General features: G+C 40.3%; 1 protein-coding gene across 4 annotated transcripts in view; it reads right to left on the bottom strand.

Annotated features, from left to right (window-relative positions):
- LOC144615029 (uncharacterized) overlaps positions 1–9,355 on the bottom strand; it is a 73,201-nt gene extending 63,846 nt beyond the window's left edge. For all 4 annotated transcript variants that reach the window (XR_013553362.2, XR_013553363.2, XR_013553364.2 and 1 more), the window contains exon 1: positions 9,148–9,355. Coding sequence is in view for 1 of the 4 variants with exons in the window: in XM_078441450.2 (XP_078297576.1) it covers positions 9,148–9,222 (75 nt within the window). In the remaining 3 variants the exon portion in view is untranslated. The remainder of the gene's footprint in view (positions 1–9,147) is intronic.
- Positions 9,356–27,007: the final 17,652 nt, after the last annotated feature.

The raw sequence follows: 27,007 nt of genomic DNA, 5'->3' as shown, positions 1-27,007 counted from the left end.
CACAGAAACTCACACATAAAGTTTGAGCTTTGCCTTATTCCATTCTTAGATCTTGAGAGGTTTTATAGGTATAACGATAAAAGTTGAAACCCTATAGCTTCTAGAAGAAAGCACAGAGAACATTCTAGCCTCAGAGTAGACAAATATTACTTATACTTGATAAAAATGCACTAATATTGAAATAACTAAAAAGTTGGACTTCATAAAAATTTTAAAATTGTGGTTGTTAAAATATGCCGTGAAGATAATAAATACAAAAGCCACCGACTGTGAAAACATATTGAGAATACTCATATCTGATAAATAATTCATGTTCCAACTATAAATTTACAGTAAGAAGACAACAACCCAACAAAATAATTGACAAAAGTCATAAGATGCCTCACCAAAGAATAATGTTCAATATAAGCTAATATGCAATCAAAAGGAATAGACTGCATATTCTATAAATGATATGAATTAGTTTTGTTTTATTTTTTATTTTTATAGTATTAGTTTAATTTAATTAATTTATTTTTTAAATAGAATTTATTGTCAAATTGGTTTCCATACAACACCCAGTGCTCATACCAACAAGTGTCCTCCCCCCTGTAATTTTAAAAATATTCTGTGGATGAGGTGCCTGGGTGGCTCAGTAGGTTAAGTGGCCAACTTTGGCTCAGGTCAAGATCTCACAGTTTGTGAGTTCAAGCTCCACGTCAGGCTCAGTGCTGACAGCTCGACCCCTGGAGCCTGTCTCAGATTCTGTCTCTTCCTCTCTCTCACTGCCCCTCCCTGTTCATGCTCTGTTTCTCTCTCTCTCTCTCTCTCTCTCTCTCTCTCAAAAATAAATACACATTAAAAGAATAAACATAAAAAATATTCTGTGGAGTGAAAAAAAAATCACACAAGCTCCAAACAAAAAAAGTATACTGGATTATTCCATATAATGAAATCCAAACATAGGAAAAACTAGTCTATGGGGATAGAAATTAGAGAGTGTTTGGGTGGGAGTGGGGTTGAAGGCATTAGCTAAAAGTGGGGCATAAGGGAGCTCTCCATGGTATAGGAAATACGCTCTATCAAGGTGTGTGGGCGTGTGTGCACGCATATGTATGACTGTCAAAACCATGAACCTGACTGCTTAAATCTATGCATTTTACTGACTGTAAATTATGCCTTAATCTGTTTCTCGATGTTTATTTATTTTTGAGAGACAGTGTGTGAGCGAGGGAGAGACAGAGACAGAAAAGGGGACAGAGGATCTGAAGCTGGTTCTGTGGATCTGAAGCAGCGAGCTGGAGGCTTGCAATCGTGAGCCGTGAGATCATGACCTGAGCTGAAGTCTGACGCTCAACCGACTGAGCCACCCAGCACCCCAAAGTACACCTACATCCCTTTTTAATGTTTACTTATTTTATTTTGAGAGACAGAAAGAGTGCAGGGGAGGGGCAGAGAGAGAGAATCTCAAGCAGGCTATGCGCTGTCATGGCAGAACCCAGTATGGGACTCCATTTCTTGAACCCTGAGATCATGACCTGAGTTGAAACCAAGAGTCAGACGCTTAACTGACTGAGCCACCCAGGTGCCCTGATTATACCTTAATCTTAAAACAACTTCTCTATAGATACACACATATGCCTGCCTTGGAAAAAGGGAGGCAGAATTGAGTGTTGCATGATTTTCTAAAAGTTGTCCCTTCAACAAGCCCGAGCGTAGTACTTTGCCTGAGAAGAAATTGGTAGGCAACTTAATTTATTAGCATATCTGGTAAAAGAATTTTTACTAGTGGAGAAAAAATATTCATGGTATGGGCTAAAAGGAAATATGCTCTCCTGAAACACTTTTTCAGTTATATTTATTATATATCGATGGAGAAAATGCATTACGATGTGGTCGAAATTTTTGATAAGGGCTTCTGTCTAAATTATCTGATCAATAAAGAGAGAATCAGGAGAAGCAATAAAATTTATCTAAGACTCTTTACAAAATCTTTACAATAAAAAGAAAAACGTGTTCTCAGACTCTCTGTAAACTTTTCCATTTTCAAGGGAGGTTACATTTTCCTGGAGCTGAAAGTATGAAACAGGACAATCATCTGTTCCAGATTGTTCATAATTTCTAGCAGTAAGAACAAAATGTTTATCTTGCCTGAAGTGAACGTCAGAAAGACTTTTTGAATACCAAACATCAAAAAAGATTTTTAACTAAAGAAAGACTTACAAAGTTGTGATGTTGAAAGATCCCTTTGGCTTTATGGATAGACAAACTACCAATTAAACAACTTTGCTGGACACCAGAAGCATGTCTATACTTGTCTTCACATTTTGCTATACTTGGCCTGGCCTGGTATATATAGATTTATTATTATATATACATTACTACAGATATTTTATGTATTTATTTATGTATATATGTATGTATGCATGTATGTATTCATTTACATTTTTTTTAATGTTTATTTATTTCTGAGACAGAGAGAGACAGAGCATGAATGGGGAAGGGGCAGAAAGAGAGGGAGACACAGAATCAGAAGCGGGCTCCAGGCTCCGAGCTGTCAGCACAGAGCCCAATGAGGGGCTCGAACTCACAAACCGTGAGATCATGACCTGAGCTGAAGTTGGGCGCTCAACCGACTGAGCCACCTAGGCGTCTCTGTATTCATTTTAGAGACAGAGAATCCCAAGCAGGCTCCCACAACACTGGGATCATGACCTGAGCTGAAATCAAGAGACGCTCAACTGACTGAGCCACCCAGGCACCCCCGGATATTATTATTATTATTATTATCATTATTATTATTATTATTATTTATTTGTTGATTTTAAGGGACTGGATCTTTTGCTAAGTATTTTCATGTGACACCTCATATACGCTGCATAGTAAATTGATGGTGATAAATATTATTGTTCCTATTTTACAAGTAAGGAATATTCTCAAGGCCATCTAGCCAAATGATAGAGTCAAGACGTGATTCCAAGTTTGTCTTCTGGCTGTATCTGCCTCTGTACCCTTATATTCTCTTTTCTCTTTGCTCATAATAAACAGATGATATTTCAAGTCCACCCTACTCAGTGTGTTAGCTCCTCCAATTTCCATTCTTCCTTTGATATCCCCATGTTATTAAATCATTCTTAACAGATCCATATACAATACATTTTTATTCTCCTACCGAGTATGGAATCAATGGAGATAATGGGAGTAACGTTTTCATCACCATTACTGTAAGTCCATTGCTTGAGGTTTAAATTGTTGCCCCGAGCTCTTTCTAGCACTTTGCTACCACTTCAGTTTAGACATTTGGGAAACCTCAAAAGTTACAGGCTTAGAGCAGAAACATTCTCCAGGATAATTGCCTCGTCCTGATCTGGCATAGAAAGAGACAGTTCTCCAGTGTTCTCAGACTTTTCGTAGATTGACTCCATCAACTTGGGAAACAGGACCAGTGTGTTTTATCCATGGATTAGTCAACTCACTCCTCCAGGGTGAGCAGCTAAAGAGTAAGTTGTAGGGCAAGAGGCCAAATGCGTTACTCTGGTGGAGACCTCTCTATATGGAACGTTCTCTTTACCCCCACCACCGACACAGCATGTTCTTATTATTTCCATTAGAAAGTTTCTAATGCATGCTTGTATCCCCTAGTATGTAGAGGAACTAACCCATTTCTCTGCTTCCCTTCAAACAGTAGTCTTAGTCTGTTTGAGCTGCTTAAACAAAATATTATAGACTGAGTGGGATAGAAATTGATTTCTCAAAGTCTGGATGTCCAAGATCAATATGCCAGCAGAATTGATGTCTAATGAGGTCAAGCCTCCTGGTTCATAGATGGCAGGAGGGATGAGTGAGGGGTCTCTCTGGGGTCTCTTGTCTAAGGCATTAATCCCACTCATGAGGACGCTTCTCTCATGACCTAATCACCTCCCTAATGCCCCACCTCCTGACACCATTGCCTTGGGGGTAGGATATTAACAATATGACTTTTGAAGGGACACAAACATTCAGACCATAGCATTATACTCCTTGCAAAAGTTGGAAAGTTCTCCCCGGAAGGGTTGTTGACGCTTCCATTCCTCAACACTTCCCAGTCAGGGTTTTGCTTCCACTCTTCCACGAAACTGCACTCATCAAGATCATCAATTGTTTCGTTCAAACAACTCCCACATCAATCCTGTCAGCTCACTCGACCACCCAGCAGCACGTGACTGCTTCCTCCTCCTTCCAATGTTCTTCACTCCTCTTCCAAGTTGCCTCCCTCTGTCTCTGTCTCTGTCTCTTTCTTGCTTTTTTTTCTCCTACACATGAACCTTTCTGTCTCATCCTTTGTTACCTAAATGGGCCACAGATGCTACCGTACGATGGCCCTCACATAGTTACTTCTTCACAGAGGGCAAGGACCTTTCGCTCAAAATTTGGTGCCAAACTCAAATTCTTACACATCCAATTGCTTTAGATGTAGCCTGAATAAGTGTATTTTTTTTCAATATATGAAGTTTATTGTCAAATTGGTTTCCATACAACACCCAGTGCTCATCCCAAAAGGTGCCCTCCTCAATGCCCATCACCCACCCACCCTCCCTTACCTCCCACCCCCCATCAACCCTCAATTTGTTCTCAGTTTTTAAGAGTCTCTTATGCTTTGGCTCTCTTCCACTCTAACCTCTTTTTTTTTCCTTCCCCTCCCCCATGGCTTTCTGTTAAGTTTCTCAGGATCCACAGAAGAGTGAAACCATATGGTATCTGTCTTTCTCTGTATGGCTTATTTCACTTAGCATCGCACTCTCCAGTTCCATCCACGTTGCTACAAAAGGCCAGATTTCATTCTTTCTCATTGCCACGTAGTACTCCATTGTGTATATAAACCACAATTTCTTTATCCATTCATCAGTTGATGGACATTTAGGCTCTTTCCATCATTTGGCTATTGTCGAGAGTGCTGCTATAAACATTGGGGTACAAGTGCCCCTATGCATCAGTACTCCTGTATCCCTTGGGTAAATTCCTAGTGAATAAGTGTATTTTTATCCATGTAGAGCCTGCTTGCTTTGCGTACTTTTCAAAATGGCACTTAAGATCTGGTAGCCATACATAAGTTGCACTCCAAGGCTATAAAAGGCCCCTAGCCTCTGCTGCCCCTCGGAGCTCTCTGACAGACTCCCCACCTTGCTGCAGAGAACATTGTCCATGTACATAAGACCCCTGCCCCTGGGGAGCTTCCTTGTTCTGTCCCCTTCTGGGTGGTGATCCTACACTGATGTTCCAGAAGGTCTCTTCCTGGGAGAGACTTCCCTTCGCAAGCACTCTTGTCCAAACACCTCCGATAAAGCTCGTGTGTGTGTTAGCGCTTTTTGTGGGCCTGTCTTTTACTTTACAAGCTCTGACATTCCCTTGAACCCCACTATATCCTCACTTCCTGGTTCTTCCTCTTCTGCTCGTGATGGAGCTCCCCAGGCTCTGTTCTTCCACACTCCTCCCTAGCTTTACTTTTTCCTTAGGTGGTTTTATTTCCATCAAAGATTTGAATATCTCCGATTTGCGGATCATTCTCACATTCATGTCTTAAGCAGTCATCTCTGTCATAAGTCCCAGACAACTGCTTCCTCCACAGTGCAAGTATCTAACAGACATTGCTAATGAAACATGGCCAAATGGAACTCTTGATTCCTCTCTCTCTCTCTCTCTCTCTCTCTTTCTCCCCCACCAATCCTGCCCTTCCCCATCTCATGTAATGACATTACCATCCCTTTGCTCATGGCAGAAAGGAAAGGCTCTCAATGATCCCTTCTTTCCTATCCTTCCTCAACTAGACTGAATTTATCAGCCAGTCCTGCATCCAAAGTATATATACCCCACATCGACCACTGTTATCTCTGCTTGCTCACTTCCCTGCTAACCCCGCCCTGTGTTCTCTCTTACTTTTACTGCTGACTGTCCCTAATTTGACTCCCCACCAACATTTATCGCTGCACTGTGGTGAGAATTTTTAAAGATGTAAATAGGTCACAGCAATCCTTTACTTCAAAAGCTTCCATGATTTTCTTTTATCCATGGGTTAAGATCCACATCTTCACCATGACCCACTAGGCCTTCCTGGCCATTCACACCTTGCTTCCTGTCACTGTCTCCTGAATTTCTGATCTCTTTACCTACGATACTCTTTGCCCAGACACTCATGGGTCTAGATCCTTTTCATCGATTTCACAAATCGAATGTCACTTTTCAGAGGCACTTCTAAAACACCCAACCGTTTCTCTCTTTTCCTATGGTCCTACTCCTGTCTCTTTGCAGCAATCACCAGCTCTGAGCTTGCTTTATGTACGTATCTACTTGTTCTTTTTCTGTCTTCCTCTGCCTCGATGTGAGCTCTGTGAAAGGTGGACCCTGTCTGTCCGTGTTGTCCCCATGTGCTCAGTGCCCAGGGCAGGGAAGTCAGAAAATATTGGCCGAAGGAATAATTGACTTTGGAGCCCACCCTCACACTGACCACACCAAGCTGATTTCTTTAGATAGACCCTGTGTACGTTTCCTAGAGCTGCTCTAACAAACTAGCACAAACTGCATGACTTAAAACAAGAGGAATCGATTGCCCCGCAGTTGGTGGTTAGAAGTCTGAAATCAAGGTGACAGCAGGGTTGTGCTTCCTCTAAAGCTTGTAAGGGAAGACTGTCTCCTTGCCTCTTTTAGCTCCTGGTAGCCCCAGATGGTCCCTGGCTTGTGCCAACACAACTCTGATCTTCACATGGCTCTCCTTGTGTCTTCACCTGGTTCCCACTCTGTGCTTGTCTCTGGGTCCAAATTCCCCCTTCTTATAAGGACACCAGTCACAGTGGACTAGGGTCCACCCTAATGACCTCATTTTAACTTCACGACCTCTGTAAAGATTCTGTTTCCAAATCAGGTCACAGTCTGAGGCACTGGGGATTCAGACTTGAAATTGTCTTTCTGAGGGAAATGATTCAGCCCATAAGAATCCAACAGAAGCTATTAGGTCTGAGTTCTTATTGGACACACAGAGAACGTTCACTTTCTCAACTGCCTCCTGGTAGCAGGCGTTTGGAAAATCAAGTGCAAATAAAAATGAGACCCTAGAACCACCACGGCATGGTAACTAACCAGCCCCTTTCCAACCCCGTTGTCCCTTTGTTCTCTAGTCAGATTTCTGAAACTCCGTGCAAAAGCCTGAAATGTTTGTAAATTATACATTCTGCTCCTTTAATTAAGTTTTGTCCCAATGAGAGGATTTTCTATAACTCAACACTGTTTATCCACTGCCAGTGCTTAGCAATGCCTCCTAAAGGCAATCCGTCAGACAGGCAGTCTTTTTCATGACACTTATGTCCAGGAACCATCTGATTTTTAATTACATGGTGATTGCTATTGTATACGCTTTAAGATGCTCTGTAACTTTCAAATCTCATTTTAAATTAAAAAAAAAAAAAGAACATTGTCTATCTTTTCTTTTTCTAAATTCAAGTCAGGATGTTAGAAAAACAGTCAAATAAAACCTTTTAGTGCCTAAAATGTGCTCCTAGTCATTTTACATTTTTGAACATCATTCTAGTCCTGGTAGATGTTCTCTTATAATTATTTCCAAAAACATTTTACAGACAAGAGAATTCTAAGTCTGTAGGGATGGGATTCAGAAGGTCATTAAATCCATTTTTCTGCCTTTGGGTAGAGTTACTCTGGTTGAGACATATGGCCGTGACTTCCGATTTTTAAGGTGAAATGCAAAATCAAATTGGGTGGGTAATGAACATAGTCCAATTCAAGAGCTTTGGTCTTTTCACGTTGATAGGAACGCTACCCTTGACATGACTCTGTAGCTGTGACACTATCTGCCTTGAAATAATACAGACTTTGACTATGGGGTTTGAAACTGCTCTTCTCAGAAGAAGCATCCTTATGCTACTTCCTTCAAATAGATTACCACTGATCCTTAAGCAGGAAAAGCAAACAATGAAAAGGATTTCAGAAATATCGTACTTATTTTGTGGGCAAAAGTTGTCCTTAGGCATATAGTGCCTTTATTTAACCCTTGGCAGCTTACAAGCCATTTCGATTTTACACACTCTCTTTGGGTCCTTAGTCACTTCCCTGTGAGGTTGGCAGAACTTTACCATGTCCAATTTTCAAGGGAGGGTATTGTGGATCGTGAAGTCCAAGCATAGGTTTGACACAAATCAGAGGTGAACTAAATTTCTGGGAATTTTTCTGTTAGAATCTGATTCACGTTAACTCCAACAAAATTCAGTTTTTTTATCTGTAAAAGGAGGAGGTGGACTCATCTTACAAGGTGGTTGAGATGAACGAGTTGTATCTCCAGGACCTAAACGTTACTGGCTATCAAATAGGTACTTAACAAATATTGTCGAAAACACGAATGGATGAATGAAAAAATAAATATTAAGCCCTCGGCCCAGTGCCTGGCACAGAGTAGCTCAATAAATATTAGCTATTAATTTTTAAGGACAAACGATGAACTATTCATAAACAGACCATGGAGCCGTTCTTTCTTTCCAATGGTGTTTATAGATTTTCTTTGAAGATAAAAGAGTTTACTTAATTTGGTAAGCAATGTGACTTAATTAAATTGACCTCTACTTATTTTGGCTTCTTCCCCCCCCAGGAAGGGAAGGTAGATGTCATTTCATATTTAGTAGATGCATCCCACGGGCCAGGCACCTTGCCAGAAAGTGGGGACACAGGAACTGCACTCCCTGTGGCAATTAGATAGGCTTCGATTACTAAAGAAGATTCACAGGGCTCAAACCGGCCATACTTACAAAAATTCACTGTATTGTAGAAAGAGGGTCCAACATGGCAACAGAATTAAAGTGTAGATACGCATCGCAGCCAGAAGCTGCCTCGCAGCCAGAAGTTTGGAGAGCAAGGAGGAATGAGTGCAGGGGCTCCTGCCTGGCTCAGTCGGTTAAGCGTCTGCTGGTCTCAGGTCATGATCTCACGGTTTGTGGGTTCAAGCCCCGCGCCGGGCTCTGTGCTGACAGCTCGGAGCCTGGAGCCTGCTTTGGATTCTGTCTCCCTCTCTCTCTGCCCCACCCCTGCTTACACTCTGTCTCTGTCTCTCTCTCAAAAGTATAAACATTTAAGGGGAAAAAAAGGAGGGATGAATGCCAATTGCCCTCTCTGCAGGGTGATACCAGGACATACTTTTTCTCTCTTATTCAGGAACCACCGGTTGTACACAGAGCACCTCAGACCAGGGATCCAAAGATAGAGTCTCATCAGGGCTCCTTATCCCCCGCTGGATATGTAGGCATGTTCTTGCTACACAGCCAACTCCAGTGGTGGAACCTTCTAGAATGTCATTGAGATTCGGTTTTATCAAGAAACAATGCTGACAATCTAGTACACACCACCGGAGACTTGCCCCAGCCTCGTGGTCACAGAGCAACGTTATTAATCGGTAGATGTCAGTCTCTGACCAGGGGTCAGTGCAATAAAGACAAAATTGTTACATCAGCAAAACATCCCTGACCTGGGCTCAAGGCATTCTTCTGACAAAACAATCACTATCACTGCTTGTTTGGTGGTGATTGTCAGCCTTGCAAGAGGGTACGATCAGATAAACATGTGAAATGCGCACGTTCCAAACATTTAAAATAAGCAGTGTGGGGTTGGTATGGCTTTAAACAGCCACACCATCCAACAATAGCAATGCAGACTTTCTCACGTTTTTTGTACTCACTTTACAATTATTTTCCATTTCTGATTCATAGTTTCCTGGACCTGATGGCATACATCTGTGGAGGGATTTCACAACCATAGTGAATTTATCATAATCAAGTCTAAATTTTCGGGAGGGTTCCTCTCCAGCGGGATAGCACCCTGAGGGGACTGTGATTGATTGCCCAGCACATTCAACTGTCAACGTTAGTACTGGCCACAAATTTTATCAGCTTCCACAATATTGCTTTTACCTGTGATTTTCGTATTGCCTCAGAGAGCAGTTTCATGCAGCATTCCGAATACAAGGTTAGAGTATTAATCAGGCTTCGTTATAGTATAATTATTTCATTGCTTTCAACAAAATCTACCTTTTTCTGTACACCGAATGTGATTTCCCTGAGGACGATAGGTCAGATACTGTGTGTCTGTTGTTCAAGCATTCCAACTTTTATGAGGATACAGACAAATTCCTTTCCTGATATTAACAGACAGTAATTCTCAATCAGAGGCATCTTACGCGGGACTCATCTATATTCGCAAGAAACACTCCTGTCTTATTTAAAATGTGTTCAATATCCAAGAGTCGCACCGTAGAGAAAGAATAGTTAACACCCAGTTGTGGTGCTAAAGCCTTTAGAGAGAGCTTGAGTACTGCGCATTCTAAAGTGATGATGTCTTCACGTCACTCCTCATCAGGGAAATACAAATCACAGCCACACTGAGATACCACCTCACGCCAGTCAGAATGGCTAAAACTGAACAAATCCGGAGACTGTAGATGCTGGCGAGAATGTGGAGAAACGAGAACCCTCTTGCACTGTTGGTGGGAATGCAAATCGGGGCAGCCGCTCTGGAAAACAGTGTGGAGGTTCCTCACAAAATTAAAAATAGATCTACCCTATGACTCAGCAATAGCACTGCTAGGAATTTACTCAAGGGATATAGGAGTGCTGGTGCATAGGGGCACTTGTACCCCAATGTTTATAGCAGCACTTTCAACAATAGCCAAATTATGGAAACAGCCTAAATGTCCCCCAACTGACGAATGGATAAAGAAGTTATGGTTTATATACACAATGGAATAATACTACTTGGCAATGAGAAAGGATGAAATCCTGCCATTTGCACCAATGTGGATGGAACTGGAAGGTATTATGTTAAGTGAAATAAGTCAGTCAGAGAAAGACAGAGATAGTGTTTTCACTTATATGTGGATCTTGAGAAACTCAACAGAAGACCATGGGGGAAGAGAAGGGGAAAAAATAGTTACAAATAGAGAGGGAGGGAGGCAAACGATACGAGACCGCTAAGTACAGAGAACAAACTGAGGGTTGATGGGGGGTGGGAGGGAGGGGAAAGTGGGTGATGGGCATTGAGGAGGGCACCTGTTGGGATGGGCACTGGGTGTTGTATGGAAGCCAATTTGACAATAAATTATATTAAAAAACAAACAAACAAAAAAACAAACCCCGAGGAAATCTTAAAAAAAAAATAAAGCGATGATGTCTTTAGACCAGGTGGCTCCTACAACTCCCGAGTGCATTGCAGAACCCAGCCACCTAGCCCCATTGCACCTGCAAGGGTGAAAGGGTGCCTAAGTGTTGGTGAGCTCCACTAGCCTCGGCCACAGGGCGGTCAGAGGAGGTGAAGCTAGCCAGAAGTCACAGATAAACCCCAAACCTCGGGGGCTTTCAGCAATAAAGATGTTTTGCTTGCTCACGTTCACTGTCAGATGCGGCTCACGTGATCAGGGACCCGGGAAGCTCCCTTCAGTCGAGTAGAAAACGCTGGCTCTTTGGCGGGTCCCCGTGGTTTCTTTCACACTACCTAATGGTGCATACCAGGTTCAAGGTTAAAGGAGGCAAAACCATGAAAGTTGAACTCCTTGTGAGTTACCAGCAAATCGAGATTTATTCCTCCGATTCCTGCTTTAAGTTGTTAGGTGGAAGACGTAACTCTAGACTTGATACCTACATAATTAAAGAAGCATAAAGAACTCCCCGTGCTTCACCACTCAATACCCCGAGTCTAGTATAGCATGAAACTGCCAGAAATGTGTATTTGAAAACAAATTTCTCCCATTTACTTTTGATTTAAAAAAAGTTTTGCAACCCTGTAATAGAAGGGCATTATAAAGAAAAAATAAAGTCATGTCAACGAAAAGCCTTTTATGTCTTATTCTACGACGTTGGACACAGAAGAGAGAAAAGCTCGGCATTATCTTTCTTTATCAGATGTCGTAATTCATCACAACCACCAACTACAACCAATACTTTCCTACATTTAAGAAAACTCTTTTAGGTGTCAATGTCCAATCTTTTAAATATTCTATTGTGTCTCCCTTCTTTTAAAGAGAGGTTGTGTCAACCCAAGAATACAATATCATTAAGTCAATCGTTTGATTTAAGTGAGGGTTCTTTTAGTCATTATAATAACTTAATTAAATGAATCAGTCAGTCACACTTTAATTAGCCAGCCTAATTCGGTTATCATGACAACTCAAATAATAAGAAAGAAACAAAATAATTAGAATGTGTCTATTTTTGTTGGCTATCTTTACTGGACGGGAACAATGACATAAATAGGCATTTGTTGTGATGGCTGAAAAAAAAAACGAAATTTATTTTAGAACGGACTGTGTATAGGTGGGACCAGTTAGCAAACAAAAGCCAAGCGAACTCAATATGGTTTGTATTGTCTCTCTCACTAGGTTTTGATACTACAAATCTTCAGAAACTATGTCTTACTTGCTGTGATATTCCTGTAGAATCCAGAGAAGAGGTTGTCTATGGATACTGAAAAAAATTTTTGCTTAGTTGAAAAAATATAAAACACAAACATTGAGGGAAGCAGAATGTTTTGAATTACAGTCTTTGCTTGGAAACACAAAGTAACTAGATTCCATTTTTCTTTTACCTCAGCTTAAGACCTGAGACGGTGTGTGTTGAGAGATTCTGACTGATGTTTTCATTACGTTTACATCTAATAGACATCACCGTTTCCCCCTCCTGAAAAGGAAAACATACAGAAGTGATGTCCAATATGAACCAGGCCACGTGTTAGAAATTTTCACCGGTAGTATCTTATTTGATCGGTATACGTATGATACTAAAGTGTTGGTGTTATTCTCTTCATTTGATGAGGACTGAGTCTCAGAGAGATTAAGTAGATTTCTTGGGATTGCAGAAATATTTGACAAATCAAGGACTCAGTATGGCTTCTGGAACACCATACCCTCTAAAATACGATTCTCTTGATTTCTGAGCTCTCCAGTCCCAAACCTTTGCTTACGTTGTTTTTCTGCCTGGAAGACTTTTCTCCGGGCGCATCCACAGCCCTCCCACTTCATCTTCAGTCTTGGTTTAGATGTCACAGACTCTAAGTAACCATCTTAACCCTGAAAGACGGGCAAGACCATGGCGTCAAACATGGAATGTGGAAGTGGCTTGAGGGAGAACTAAACCTTTGCCGTTGGAAGCCACTGAAATGTTGGCGTCGTTTCATATCAAAGCGTGGCTTAACCCGTCCTGAGAAGAAAATAGCTTAAATTCACATAATTGCAGGTCTTGGATTCAAATACAGATGGGCATGAGTCACAAATTAATGCTGTTAAGATGTATGGAAATGTTGAATCACTGTGTTGTATACCTGAGACTAATGTAGCATCGTGTGTTAGCTATACTTAAATTAAAAAAAAATTTTTTAAATTAAATCTCTCAACCCTGTAATTTAAACTATGAATCCAATTAGGACATATAAATAAAACCCTGGTGATGTGCAATAAACCTTAGCGATTATATTGATACTTTTAATATTAGTGTCAAAGAGACCAAGAGTGAAAGTTATGAAAATCAGTTAATTATCTTGATACTGTTTAACTGTCAATGGACACAACTGGTTCAAAATGACTTTGACATTTTCAATGTGCAAGAAGTTTGCACATTGTTTTTTTGTGTATGTGATTCTATAGTAGGAAGTTATCTACTTGTAAGACTAAATGTACATTATTACCATCAATCAGTGACATTACTTGTGTTTGCATTGAATGTTTTGGTCCCTTCTCCCCTAAATGCTCATCCTCAATCTCACTGTCAGTAGCATTTTTCAGTCAAGGAAACTCAGTAATTAGTTTTGGATCTGAAAGAGCTTTGCATTGAAATCAACTTGTGTTCAGGTTCTTACCAGTTGTTTGATATTCAAATGCTCTGATTTTAGTCTCTTCATGTTTAAAACAGATATAACAGTATTTACTTCTCAAATTGCTATGAAGATTAAATAGATACATCAGCATAAGCCTTTTGGTTCTCTGGCACCGGGTGGAGCCTAATAAATGGTATTACTTGCTATTTTCAATATCCCTATCTTAAAGCTGTGTATTTGGAACAGGTTAACTTTTCTCTCCCATTGAACAGAGGCTGACCCTCCTATTTTACTGAGTCCAAAATACATGATACCAAATTGGTGAGGTTATAAAGATAAATGTTTCTTCCCAAAGTAACCTTGACATCATTTGAGGAATTATAACAGCATGCCCTAAAATAAATTTCTGTCTTTAAATTTTGTATGGCTGCTCATTTACCCTTGATTTTTCATGTCTGAACAGTTGGAGTTTGGTTATCCAATCTGCTGAGTTTTCAAAACTTGGAGACAATAGGACAGCTTCAGCAAGAGAAATCAGAGATATGCTCATTCATTCATTCATTCCCTTATTTGGCAAAAATCCTGGCCTACTGGGGCTATAACGATGAAAATAGGCTTCCTGTTCTTCAAGAATTCCTACTAGATGGAGATAATTCTATAGTTCCCTTTTTGTCTAGATATCAGAAAAGCGATACTTTAATGCTAATTGATCTAGAACAAATGGACAGCCATTAACTTTCTTCTTTCCACGGTGTGTGTAAACATGTCTTAGTACATAGGCAGATACACAAATCATTTAATCATATAGAAATAAACTATTGAAAACACAGAAAAGTAGAAAAATAAATAATTAAATACATTTTTGGGTTTGTCTTTTTGGACATGTAAATAGTAAATATGCTATTTAATTATTAAAACCCAACTTGTAATAAGCACAAAAGATTAAGACGTTCATTAAATGGCCTACACAGGTGTTAGATAAATCACATGTTTTCTAAAAGCACTCTAAGAACAGTTGATTATTTATTTGAACTGTCTTGATTTCTTTATTTTTTTAACTGACGGAGAATTGCTAGCAGGGAAAAAGAAAGGTTTCAGTTAAATGCCAGTTTATCGTGCCTTGAGGCTCTATGTTCCAGTTGGTACATTTCTTACTTTTCTTTTGACCTCAAATAACTCACGACAAGATTTTGCATCAGGAAAGGGATTGTTTTCAAACTATAGCTCACAATTACTATTTCAGATAAGAACTGGCTTCTGAAAGAATCACTAAATATCACAACACACTTATTTTTAATGAGCTAAAATCCCCAAGCTTTGGTTTTGTCTTCAGGAGCAATTACATGCTCTGCTTCTACGTGGGATCACCGGAGTTGGGAGAAAGTTCCTGAGAACAAAGTACAAATAAAAGTGGATAAATCCCTTCAACTCAGATATTAATAATCTATTGCTGCAAAATAAATTGCCACAAAAATTACCAGCTTAAAACAGCATGCATTTCTTACCCCACAGTTTCTGTGGGTCCAGCTGCAAGCAAGCTGTCCGTTCAGGGTCTGTGGCCTCATCTGAAGGCTCAACTGGAAAAGGAACCACTTCTAAGCTCACATGGATGCAGGACAAGGACAGGTGGTTTACAAATACCTTTTTAGGCTTTCCTGACGAAGGAAATCAGCCCACTATCTCAATGCAGAGCAAAGGATAACATAGCATAGCATACTGTCCTGCCCACAATAAACCCTCAGTGTTTATAAAATAAAGAGTAGAGTTTAGATGTGTACATTAACTCTAGAGGAGTGTAGGAACCATGTACAGTTTCATATACCATGTTTATGATAGTAATTCTATTCACAAAAATATCTAGGTGGGGGGGTCCTGGGGAGCTCAGTTGGTTAAGCATCCAACTTTGGCTCAGGTCATGCTCTCATCGTTCATGGGTTCGAGCCTCACATTGGGTTCTGTGCTGACAGCTCAGAGCCTGGAGCCTGCTTCATATTCTGTGTCTCCCTCTCTCTTTCTCTGCCCCTCCCCTGCTTGTGTGCTCTCTTTCTCTCTCTCTCAAAAATAAATAAATAAACTTAAAAAAATATCTGGGTGGTATAAAAACAGGTGATTTTCAGTTTCTTCTTCATACTTTGCTATACTATTTGAAATTTTCAGAGTGATCAAATAATAAAAAAATTATAGATGAATTGCTAGTTATGTGTTCTTATTTATTCAAAGACCGTGTTTGGAAGGATATACAATCTTAGGCAATGGTGAAACATTTGTGGCTGGAAGAATATTATAGTTTTAGTTTTATACCATGCATACAAGGGTACTAAGTTAGATATTATTAAACTTATTCTAAAGGGTTATAACTAATGTATACAACCATAAAATGTGTGCATAAATCTTTATAAGGCATCTGATTACAACTAATTTCATCTTTTTGTAAGTTTTTCTTTGGATTCAAATATTGAGTCATAAAGAAAGAGATGAGCCCTTCTTCATCAGACAAGCAAAAGCCCCTGCAGGGCACGAGGCAGATAATCCACGAGGCAGATAACATTAGGGGAAATGAATACCCAAAAAGAGCTCGGGTTAAGAGGCAGCCAATGTTGCCCCAGTTCTGTCTCAAAGGTATATTTTTCCTTGTTTTGAAGAGGCATAGTTTTCCTTCAGTTTTCCATGGATTTCCTTTTACTAAATTAATAAATCTAAACAACGTTTATCGGAAAAGGAGAAATGGCTAGGTACCTGTGTTTCCAAAAGGAACTACATACCAACCCTCATGAAATATTCTTAATGAAAAAATCAAACTTGACTCTGATCAATCTCAAGATTCCCCCCAAAATAAAGGGAGTGAAGCACATTACACTATGGGAAGTAAATTATCCCACTCTGGTCAGGAAAAGCGAATTAGTTTTTTCAACAACAACAAAATAAAGCAGAATGTGTAAATTAAAAGACATTTAAGTGACAAGTTACCCAACTGCAATAATGTACCTTATCGAGATCCTAATTAAGCAAATTTTTAAAAAAAATTGCAAGACAATTAGGAAAATTTGAATACTGATAGTATATTGGATGATATTGAAGAACTCACAGTAATTTAAAATTTCATGTATGGTAATATTATTGTGATTGTTTTCTTTTTTTTTTCTTCAATATATGAAATTTATTGTCAGATTGGTTTCCATTTGTTTTCTTCAGTATATGAAATTTATTGTCAATGATTGTTTTCTTGAAGAGTCTTTATCTTTTAAAGATCTCTGCTGAAATATTTGCATACAAAAAGGTATGTTGATGGCGGAGTGTATATATGAAACATTACTGGACCAGTGGGCCAACGGCTACAGCGTTTCATGGGAGTTCATTATACCACTCTTTCTCCTTTTGTTATGTTTGGAATCTTCTATAATAAAAAGGTTCCTTTTTAAAGGACATGGATGTTAAAGTATGGCTCCTTGGTGTCATTGTATTATGTCATCCCTTCGACTTTATTTCGGTTCTCTCATGGGGTTCATTTTTCTTATACATTCGTTAAGAGTTGTATTGTGTAAGGGTCCCGCCAAGGACAATTGGATCCAGGACTTGATTGTTCTCTATCAGGGTACTAAGGTCAGCATCAGGTAGTGCCTACAATGAACAGGTGCTTTAGGTACAATGATGTCCTCAGCATACTTACAGGCTCCCTATCGTCAAAGTCTACACCCATTTCTTTGAGGCCATGACCCACGTTCTCCCAGAGAGGCTCTGCCCTAGGACTGAATATGTTTCTTTGCATAAAGGGCGTTTCTTGCAGGCCCCCTCTCTTACCAGAGCTACTAATTACCGAAGACTGTATTTCCACTACACCAGACCAGAACTAGAGATTGGGCGGCTCAGATTGCCTCGTTCAATGTTTTATTCCTTCTGTGCTTGGAAGGGGATAGCCCATAACCCTTAAACGATGCTCGTGCATGTTGAGCTCATCCATCACATGAGCAAACTGCAGGGGTAACAAGAGAAGGAACGAGCAGTTCCAGGTTAGAAGCAGGTACGATCCACTATGGGATCTGTTTGGTGCAGTGGAATGTCACCTTGCCTGTCCACCCTGGAGTTTCTCATTGTTTGGGTTCAGCTGTCTCTCTCCTTCTCTGGGCCAAGCAGGGACTATGAATGCATCATCTCTCGTGAAGCAGTGCTTAGACGAGTCCACACCCAGCGAACAGTCAGATGGGTTGACTGAAGGATTATTTGTTTGTTTGTCTGTTTTGTAGAACTGCTCGAACTAAACTCTTTCAGTTAGGTTCATTTACCATATACCTCCGTTGGCTTATGTTCTTATCATGGAAGCCGTGTTCGTGCCAGTATAAATTATGGCTCAGATGAATCTTTCTAAATTAAGAGAACGAATCTGTGAGCTATGCGTCCCTAAAGCCATAACAAAATTTTGTCTGTATGCCATAGGTCTAAGTTTTCTGAAGAGATGATGTTTCGTGTTTATAAAGTTTTTGAAGATGATCTTAAATGATGCTGAGTCCCCGTTTTAAGTACCGAGTTGGCTTATTTATGTCGTATTGATTTACTCTGACTACTTTGCCACTTTCCCATAGTTCACTGGTGTTCAGCCATAGCTTTCAACACTTGAGTGTTTTGTCAGATAATTAGCAGTGAACACCACCAAGATTTCTTTTCTTTCTTCAAGTTTCCTTCTTTGCAAGTGATCAACAAAGCTCCTTGGGTCTTGAAGTAGGCATTTGGAAAAACCTGAACATCTGTGGCTGGGCTTGAAGACCTGTTTTGTTTTGTTTTGTTTTGTTTCGTTCCAGTTTCTTTCCATTCGCCATCTCCTCTGATGTAACGATAAGTGATCATGTGCCTGACATTCAGATAAAGACACCAGTGGCTTATTTAGCCTCCAGCGTTTCTGGGTGAAAAACACTCAATATGGATGCCTGGAAATTGTTCTTCACAATCTCTCTGTAGAGAAAGAGAAAGGAGAACCTTTATACAGTAAGAAGTCTGAGCAGTTTTCATCTTGTGGCCTGTCTCTCACTTGGCTGATCCGTATGGGATACGCTTGTAACAATGGGGGCAAATGTAAGGGGGAAAAAGAGGCAATGATTGCTCGACGGTACAATCACTTTCTAAGTAACCTGGAAGACAACAGACTGGTTACATTTGCTTAAAATTCATGGAAATGAAAACCTATGAATAGAAGACACACTCAACAACATCTAATGTTTTCCGCGAGCTTGAATTAAGGCACTGTTCTTTGCCTAGAATATCAGCTGACATTGTAAATTTATGGAAAGAAAGCATCTGGGCTCCTGGACTAACACTAGTGATGTTCCTGGCTTTGGAAATCAAGCCACTGTTGGTAGATCCAAGTGGGGACATGTTGTCGGCTATCGTCTCTCCTAATTCCCACCTGCTTCCTCAAAATCATTCAAGTGTATTCTGAGTGTGAACTCTAATATTTGTGGAGATAGTATGGTTGGCAAAGTGTTTTTTTCTCCTTATATCGCTTATTCTTCATTAAAAACTCTGTGTTGTAGGTACAATGTTGCGGGTAGTTAAAGGTCGAGGAGACCCAGGTTCAAAGTAGTTAGTTCCTAACCTAGTGGGTGTCAAGACTCCATTTTGGGTCCTAGGACTTCAGCTCTGCCTGCCTATATTATGCCTATAATACCCTGAGCAAGCCACTTGAACACAGCATAATCTGAATGGGTGTCATGGGCCTGCTAATGACTGATTCCCAGGACTGAGTTTCCTCCTGAAGTCTGTGCCCTCAAGGCTGGCTTCCCGAGGGTTCCATTTGCTTTCCTTTCCTTTTCAGAGTTATGCTATTCCTCTGCATTTTTGGATTCTTTGTCCATAGAGACTCACTCTGTGAGGCACCATTTCTCCAAGCCTACTCTTTGCTATTTCCAAAATAATATCACAGGACTATTTCATTCTGAAAGAATTACTTATGATAATCTCAAAGCAGTAACAAGAATAGCAAAACCACACCATATACACTTTCTCTGGTCACTCTTTCTTCACTGAGCAGCTGATCCAGGCCAACTGGGTGGTCCCCTGCTTCCCGGGACTCCCTCCTGCCCCACAGCAGTTCTTTATTCCTGTCTGATTTGAAAGGACCCTACCCCCCTTCCAACATGAAAGGGAGGACAATAACTATGGGTTCGTACTTTGGTGGTGTCAGATTAATTGCACCTCAGAGAAACTTCATTAGAGATCCCGCCCCAAATGTTACATGTTTCATAGAATAAATGTGTTTATTTTATTTTTTATATGTTTATTTATTTATTTTTGAGACAGAGAGAGAGAGAGAGAGAGAGAGAGAATCCCAACAGGGTCCACACTTTCAACACAGAGCCAGATGCGTGGGCCCATCCCACGAACCTTGAGATCATGATCTGAGCTGAAATCAAGAGTCAGACACTTAACTGACTGAGCCACCCAGGTGCCCCTAGAATAAAGATATTTTAAAGCATGTCCCTTATATATATTAGGTATTTAGAAAGGTATGTAGAGAAAGGTTATTACCTTGGAATAAAAGATTAATAGCCTTTAATTCAATTTAGGTGCTGTGTGCAGAACATTTTATCCTAAAGGTATGATGATGTAAATATTGTTGTTGTTAACATCATCATTGCCTTTTTTCGGAGGCACAGAGAACAGAGCCTGCTAGAAGATATGGAAGGAGATCCGCGGATTAAGCTCTAGCTGGGGGGGAGAGTTTCCACTCCAAGCCTTCTAATTAAATACCACTTAACTGATCAAAGAAGGAGAGATGGAAAGGTCAATGTCAGTGTATGGAGTGATGGAAGATTGAAACTGTTGTGTTTACTACAAATTAGCAGAGGGCGGAACAACCTCATTGGTCCAACCACTGTTGGCTATTAATTTGAGTCTCCTTGGCTTCTTGGGAACGAGGGAAGGCTCTCTTGCCCTCTGCATCTGCCGACCATATGCACCACTAGTAGAGAAGAGGCCAGGGACTGCAGAGATGGAAACAAAAGGCCATGGTAAAGCTTAGCAGCCTAGTAACTACCTGACCCCAATTCTTGCAATATTTTGGTCCTATGTGTTCAGTTTCTCTCTCACAGTGATATGTAGTCAAGATTTGTTGTTAGTCCAATTCCTTACTTTTTAAAAAATCCATTTTCCTCGGGGCACCTGGGTGGCTCAGTCGGTTAAGCATCTGACTCTTGGTTTCTGCTCAGGTCATGATCTCATGGGTGGTGGGATCGAGCCCCACGTAGAGCTCTGCTGACAGCGTGGAGCCTGCTTGGGATTCTTGGGATTCTCTCTCCCTCTCTCTCTGCCCCTTCTCTGCTTGTGTATGCTTGCATTCTCTATCTATCTATCATCTATCATCTATCTATCTATCATCTATCATCTATCTATCTATCTATCTATCTATCATCTATCTATAAACAAACTTAAAATAGTCTTAAAATAAACTTAAATCTTAAAATAAACTTAAAAAAATCTATTTTTCCCAACTTTCTAATTATGTGTGAAGTGTTCTAATTGCAGTATTCAAACTGTTGTACGCATAAAAGGTGGGAGTGATTTATGGCACTTTTGGCATCAAAACAAGCTTATTTTGGCTGATAGAAAACATTGTTTGCATCTTTGGAGAATCAGAAATAATGGGGAAAGGAGTGAATAAGCTACTGCGATAGTCTAAACTTAAAGCCACAGTCAGGATGTTATTTAAGCCAAGACTATAATTGTCCCTGAAAAATGATTAGCATAAGGTTATGTATATTTCAGCCCATTGTGGTCAATGCAATACTGTCCAAACTTGCAGAAAATGTGTTAGAAGAAAAAGAAATCACTAATTTAAGGAAAATAGAAAAGAAGTACTAACTCATGCAAATGATCTTGAGCATTAAAAATAAGACAAAGTTATTACAATAGTTGCTATTATCGGACCCATAAAAGTGTTATTAAATTGTCAAATTACCAGCGCATTCTTTTTAGGTCAAATACATGATATTAGCCCTGAGCTCCATATATAGTATATTTTACGATGGTAAATCTCACTCTGTCTGGTAACTTTCCCCCAGTCTATAGAACCAGAGAACCACGTTCCAACTGTGGGTGCCTTTTGCCTTCAAGCAAATGAGCAATCCTATTTCTAGTCATGGACTTTAAAAACATTGATTTCTGTAGCTTATGTGACATACAAGTAACTCAGTGCTGATTCCATGACCTGGTTCTGACTTCATGGGCTTGTTTGACTTCTGTGACTAAAGCTAGACCATCCCAAAGCCACTGCTCACCTGAATTGTGGCCAATTGCCTGTACCCAGATTCTTCCAAAGCTCTCTACTGACCTACAGGGACATCCCTGTTGGAATGACCAGACTCTGCCCCTGCTTGGCCTATGATTGACACCCAAAATCCCTCTGTCACCAGGAGTCGCTCCTAAATGCACATTGCATTTCTTGTCTCGTTCCAGATTGTGGTCTGTCTGAGTCTGCTCCCACCCTAACAGAATTTAAAAATCTGGTGAGGGGCGCCTGGGTGGCTCTGCCAGTTCAACGTCAGACCTCGGCTCAGGTCCTGATCTCACGGTTCATGGGTTTGAGCCCCGCATCGGGCTCCGTGCTGACAGTTCGGAGCCTGGAGCCTGCTTCGGATTCTGTGTCTCCCTCTCTGTCTCTGCTCCTCCCCTGTTTATGCTTTGTCTCTCTCTGTCTCTCAAAAATAAAGAAATATAAAAAATTAGGGGCGCCTGGGTGGCGCAGTCGGTTAAGTGTCCGACTTCAGCCAGGTCACGATCTCGCGGTCTGTGAGTTCGAGCCCCGCGTCAGGCTCTGGGCTGATGGCTCGGAGCCTGGAGCCTGTTTCCGATTCTGTGTCTCCCTCTCTCTCTGCCCCTCCCCAATTCATGCTCTGTCTCTCTCTGTCCCAAAAATAAATAAAAAACGTTGAAAAAAAAAAAATTTAAAAAAAAAAAAAAATTAAAAAAAAATGTAATATAGAGATATTCCCATGTGGTGTGGACACCAGCCTTAAAAAATATATCTTCTTCTTCTTAATTGCTATATAATATTCCATTAGATAAAAATTTTAATCTAATGTTTAGATATTCATGATTTTGTTTGCTAATACCAAGTCCTTAATCTGTAATGCAGGCTTCCCATATTAACTCCATATTTTAGGAACCCCAAGTATCACCACAATATCAAAAATGTAAATATAAGGGCATCCTGGTGGCTCAGTTGGTTGGTCGTCTGACTCAGTTTCGGCTCATGGTTTCATGGTTCATGAGTTCAAGCTCTATATGGGGCACTGTGCTGATGACAGTGTGGAGCCTGCTTGGGATTCTCTCTCTGTCCCTCTTTCGGCCTCTCCCACTCTCTCTCTCTCAAAAATAATAAATAAATCAACATTTAAAAATGTAAATATAAGAAAACTTACACCGGACTCTGAATATATGTGCTGGGAAACAGGCTTGATTCTATAGTGGGCCCAGAAGAGAATGAAGATATGGTCCCAGCTCCCAAAGAATCTGTCATCCCATGGGGAGAGGTGACAAGGACACACAGAATCATTTCATGCAGCAGCACATTCTAAGGTACGTGAGAGGCGTGGAAACTCGCATTTGACTTTGAGTGACTACGATGACACGGGAGGGTGAGAAGCGGCCTGGGGAGCTGTCAGGGCTGAGTACAAGCACCCGCTTTTGTAGCTGCAATCGTGTGACCTTTGGGTCTCACTTTCCTCCTCTTAAAAAGGCTAACAACATAATAATGTTTAATGTATGTCATGTGACCAAGTGCTCAAGCGATAATGAACAAATCATGATCACCTCTTTAAAGGCCAAGATTTAAAAATAAGAACATATTTGGGTTTCATCTGACCGGGCCGCCTGTTGACTATCCAGAACTGTTGCTTACTTGTCTGTACATTGTGGTCATAACAACTTCCTAGATGTTGTTACCTTATTATAATGAGGGAAAATTGGACTAGCCATTTTGGGAGGTAATTTCACATTAGATAAAATATTTTTTAAATTGCGTGCTTTCAACCCAGAAGTTATCCCTCTCGAGATCTATTCTATGGACACACATTTGAATTACAAAGATGAATTACTGTAGAACTGTTTATAATATCGAAAAAGCTGGAAGTAACCTAGCTTTCAAAGACAGAATGGCGAAGTTATATCACGTGCATAGTAAAGAATAACCTATAGACTTTAGAAATAATGAAGTAGATTTGCATGTGTTAAAATCATATAATCCTTACATGTTGTGATATAAAGTAAATTAAGCTCCAGAATAACATGTGCATCATACTGTTCCTAATGGGAAAAATTTATATGGACCATAACATTTATTGGAAGATTGTTATGCATTCATATTTATCTTACATGTGAAGAAACTGAGTCACAGAATGATGAAGGAATTTGCCTAAGTCTAGACACTAAGAAGTCAGAGCCAATACCTGAACCGAAACCATCAGGCCTCAGAGCGTGTGATGGTAACATTTACCCTCTTCTGCATTTACTGGGCTCAGGCATGATCTCCCTAATTAAACATATACCTCAGCAGGTCTGGAAAGAATATGCCAAGAATATGCCACTCTGATCGAGGGTGGCTATCTTAAGAGAGGGAGGAATGTGGGATCGATGGTAAAAGGAAATTTAAGTTTTACTTTTTTTCAGTTTATTTATTTGGGGGGAGGGGAGCTCAAGGGAGGGGCAGAGAGAGACAGAGAGACGGAGAGAGAGGATCCCAAGCAGGCTCCTCATTGTCAGTGCAGAGCCCGCTGCGGGGCTCCATCCCACGGACGGTGAGATCACGACCTGAGCCGAAACCAAGAGTCGGATGCTGAACTGCCTGAGCCACCCAGCTGCCCCGGTTTTACTTTTTACGCTGATACAGTATTTTGATATTTTACAGTAAGCATGCTTCCGGAGTGGTGATAACCCAAGTAGACCTTTAGAAAATAACTTGGGAGTGACACACATACCATAATCAGAAACAGTAAAAAATTGAGACATAAATAGCAAATAGGTACAACGGAGACCTAAATATGAAGAAGAAAGGAGTTTATGTGTCTAGAAAACATGGTCTCCTTAGAACCTACAGGATTTATTTCAGCCCTTTGAACATAGTGTCCCAGTGCCTTCAGTCCTCCACGTTTTTAATAATTTTATTTATTTTAACTTTTTAATGTTTATTTATTTTTGAGAGAGAGAGAGAGAGAGAGAGAGAGAGCGTGAGAGGGGGAGGGGCAGAGAGAGAGGGAGACACAGAATCCGAAGCAGGCTCCAGGCTCTGAGCCATCAGCCCAGAGCCCGGCGCGGGGCTCGAACTCATGGACTGCAACATCCTGACTTGAGCTGAAGTCTGACGCTTAACCGACTGAGCCACTCAGGTGCCCCCAGGTCTCCATGTTTTTTACTGTCATATCTGTTAATCTTATCAAGAATCCTGTGTGTGTGTAAAATCATTTTTCTCTTGGCACCTCCCAAGTTCCCTTTTGGCTTTAACTTTCAGCAGTTTAAATATAATGTGTCTAGGTGTGGATCTTTTTGAGTTTATCCTACTCGGAATTTATTGACCTTCCTAAATGTGTAGATTAGCAGTTTTTATTCATATTTGGAAAGTTTTCAGCTATTCTTTCTTAAAATATTTCCTCTGCTGCTTTGTCTCCTCTCCTCTGAGTCTCCATTTTGCATATGTTGGTAACCTTGATGGTGTCTCACATGTAACTGTGGCCCTGTTCATTTCTCATCATTCTTTTTTTCACTGTGTTCCTTAGATTAGATGATCTCAGCTGACCTATTTTCAAGTTCCCCGATTGTTTCTTTTGTCAGCTTGAATCTGCTGCTGAGCCATTCTGATGGATTACTCATTTCAAATATTGTACTGAACTCCAGAATGTGCATTTTTTAAAAATAATTTTATATCTTTACTGACTTTTTTTATTTGGGAGACAATTTGTCATACTTTTCTTTAATTCTTCGGATATGATTTCCTTTAATTCCTTGAAGATATTTATAATTCTGGTTCAAAATCTCTTTATCTAGGGAGTCCAATGTCTGGCTTCTTCCATGACAGTTCCTATTGGCCATACTTTATTTCTTTGCATTACGATAATGTTTTTGTTGAAAACTGGACACTTCAAACAACATACTGTGACAACTCTAGAGATTACACCTTTTCCTTTAGGGTTTACTGTTTGCTATTTGTTGCTGCTGCTGCTGTTGTCTGTTTAGTAATTTTTCTGGAAAGTTAGAAAATGCAACAGGGTTTGCATAGGAAAGTTCATCAGCCGTTGAAGAAAATGTTTTTATTATTATTATTATTATTTTGTACTAGGAGATAAATAAGCAGTGTTTCAGAGCCCGGATCTCAACTGCAGTTGGGAAATGCTTATATACTTGTTACTGACTGGAAAGGACGTTTACCTTTCCATTAGGGAAGAAAGACTAACCTGAAAAAATGACTTTTTTATGGCAGGATTTCAGGCTATGAATCAGGCACTCCAAGATTTGGGGTGGGGGGGGGGTCTAAGGAAGGCTTTCCTAGATCCCTCAAATCAGCCATCTCAAATGCTCTATCCATGAGCAAAGTCAGCTGGGAATCTCTCTCCTCTTTTCTCTGACAAATCTCCCAAACTACATCCTGTGCAGGCTGACATTGGAGTACACAGGGTATAACCTAGAACCCATTATTAATGCCCCTGTGGCATGTGACCGGAAGTTGCTAAGGCTCACACTGAATCATTCCGAGTGTGGGGAAGAACTGGCAGAATTTTAAATATTCAGCTCCTTAGGCAAATAAATTTTACAGTTTTCTATGACTGCACCTTATGTAGACAATAAATCTAGCCAAATATATAACCATTAGCCTGAAAGACATAGGATTTATAATATGCATTTTCATTTTTTATATGAAATGTATTGTCAAATTGGTTTCCATGCAACACCCAGTGCTCACCCCAAAAGGTGCCCTCCTCAATGCCCATCATCTATTTTCCCCTCCTTCCCACCCCCCCTCAACCCTCAGTTTATTCTCAGTTTTTAAGAGTGTCTTATGGTTTGCCACCCTCCCTCTCTAATTTCTTTTTTCCCCCTTCCCCTTCCCCATGGTCTTCCGTTAAGTTTCTCAGGATCCACATAAGAGTGAAATCATATGGTATCTGTCTTTCTCTATACGACTTATTTCACTTAGCATAACCCTCTCCAGCTCCAACCACATTGC

This window comes from Panthera onca, chromosome F2 (assembly GCF_046562875.1).
Source record: "Panthera onca isolate mPanOnc1 chromosome F2, mPanOnc1 haplotype 2, whole genome shotgun sequence".
In the NCBI taxonomy this organism is placed as follows: Eukaryota; Metazoa; Chordata; class Mammalia; order Carnivora; family Felidae; genus Panthera; species Panthera onca.
The sequence above is the reverse complement of the archived record's forward strand: the minus strand, read 5'-3'. Positions and strand labels throughout refer to the sequence as shown.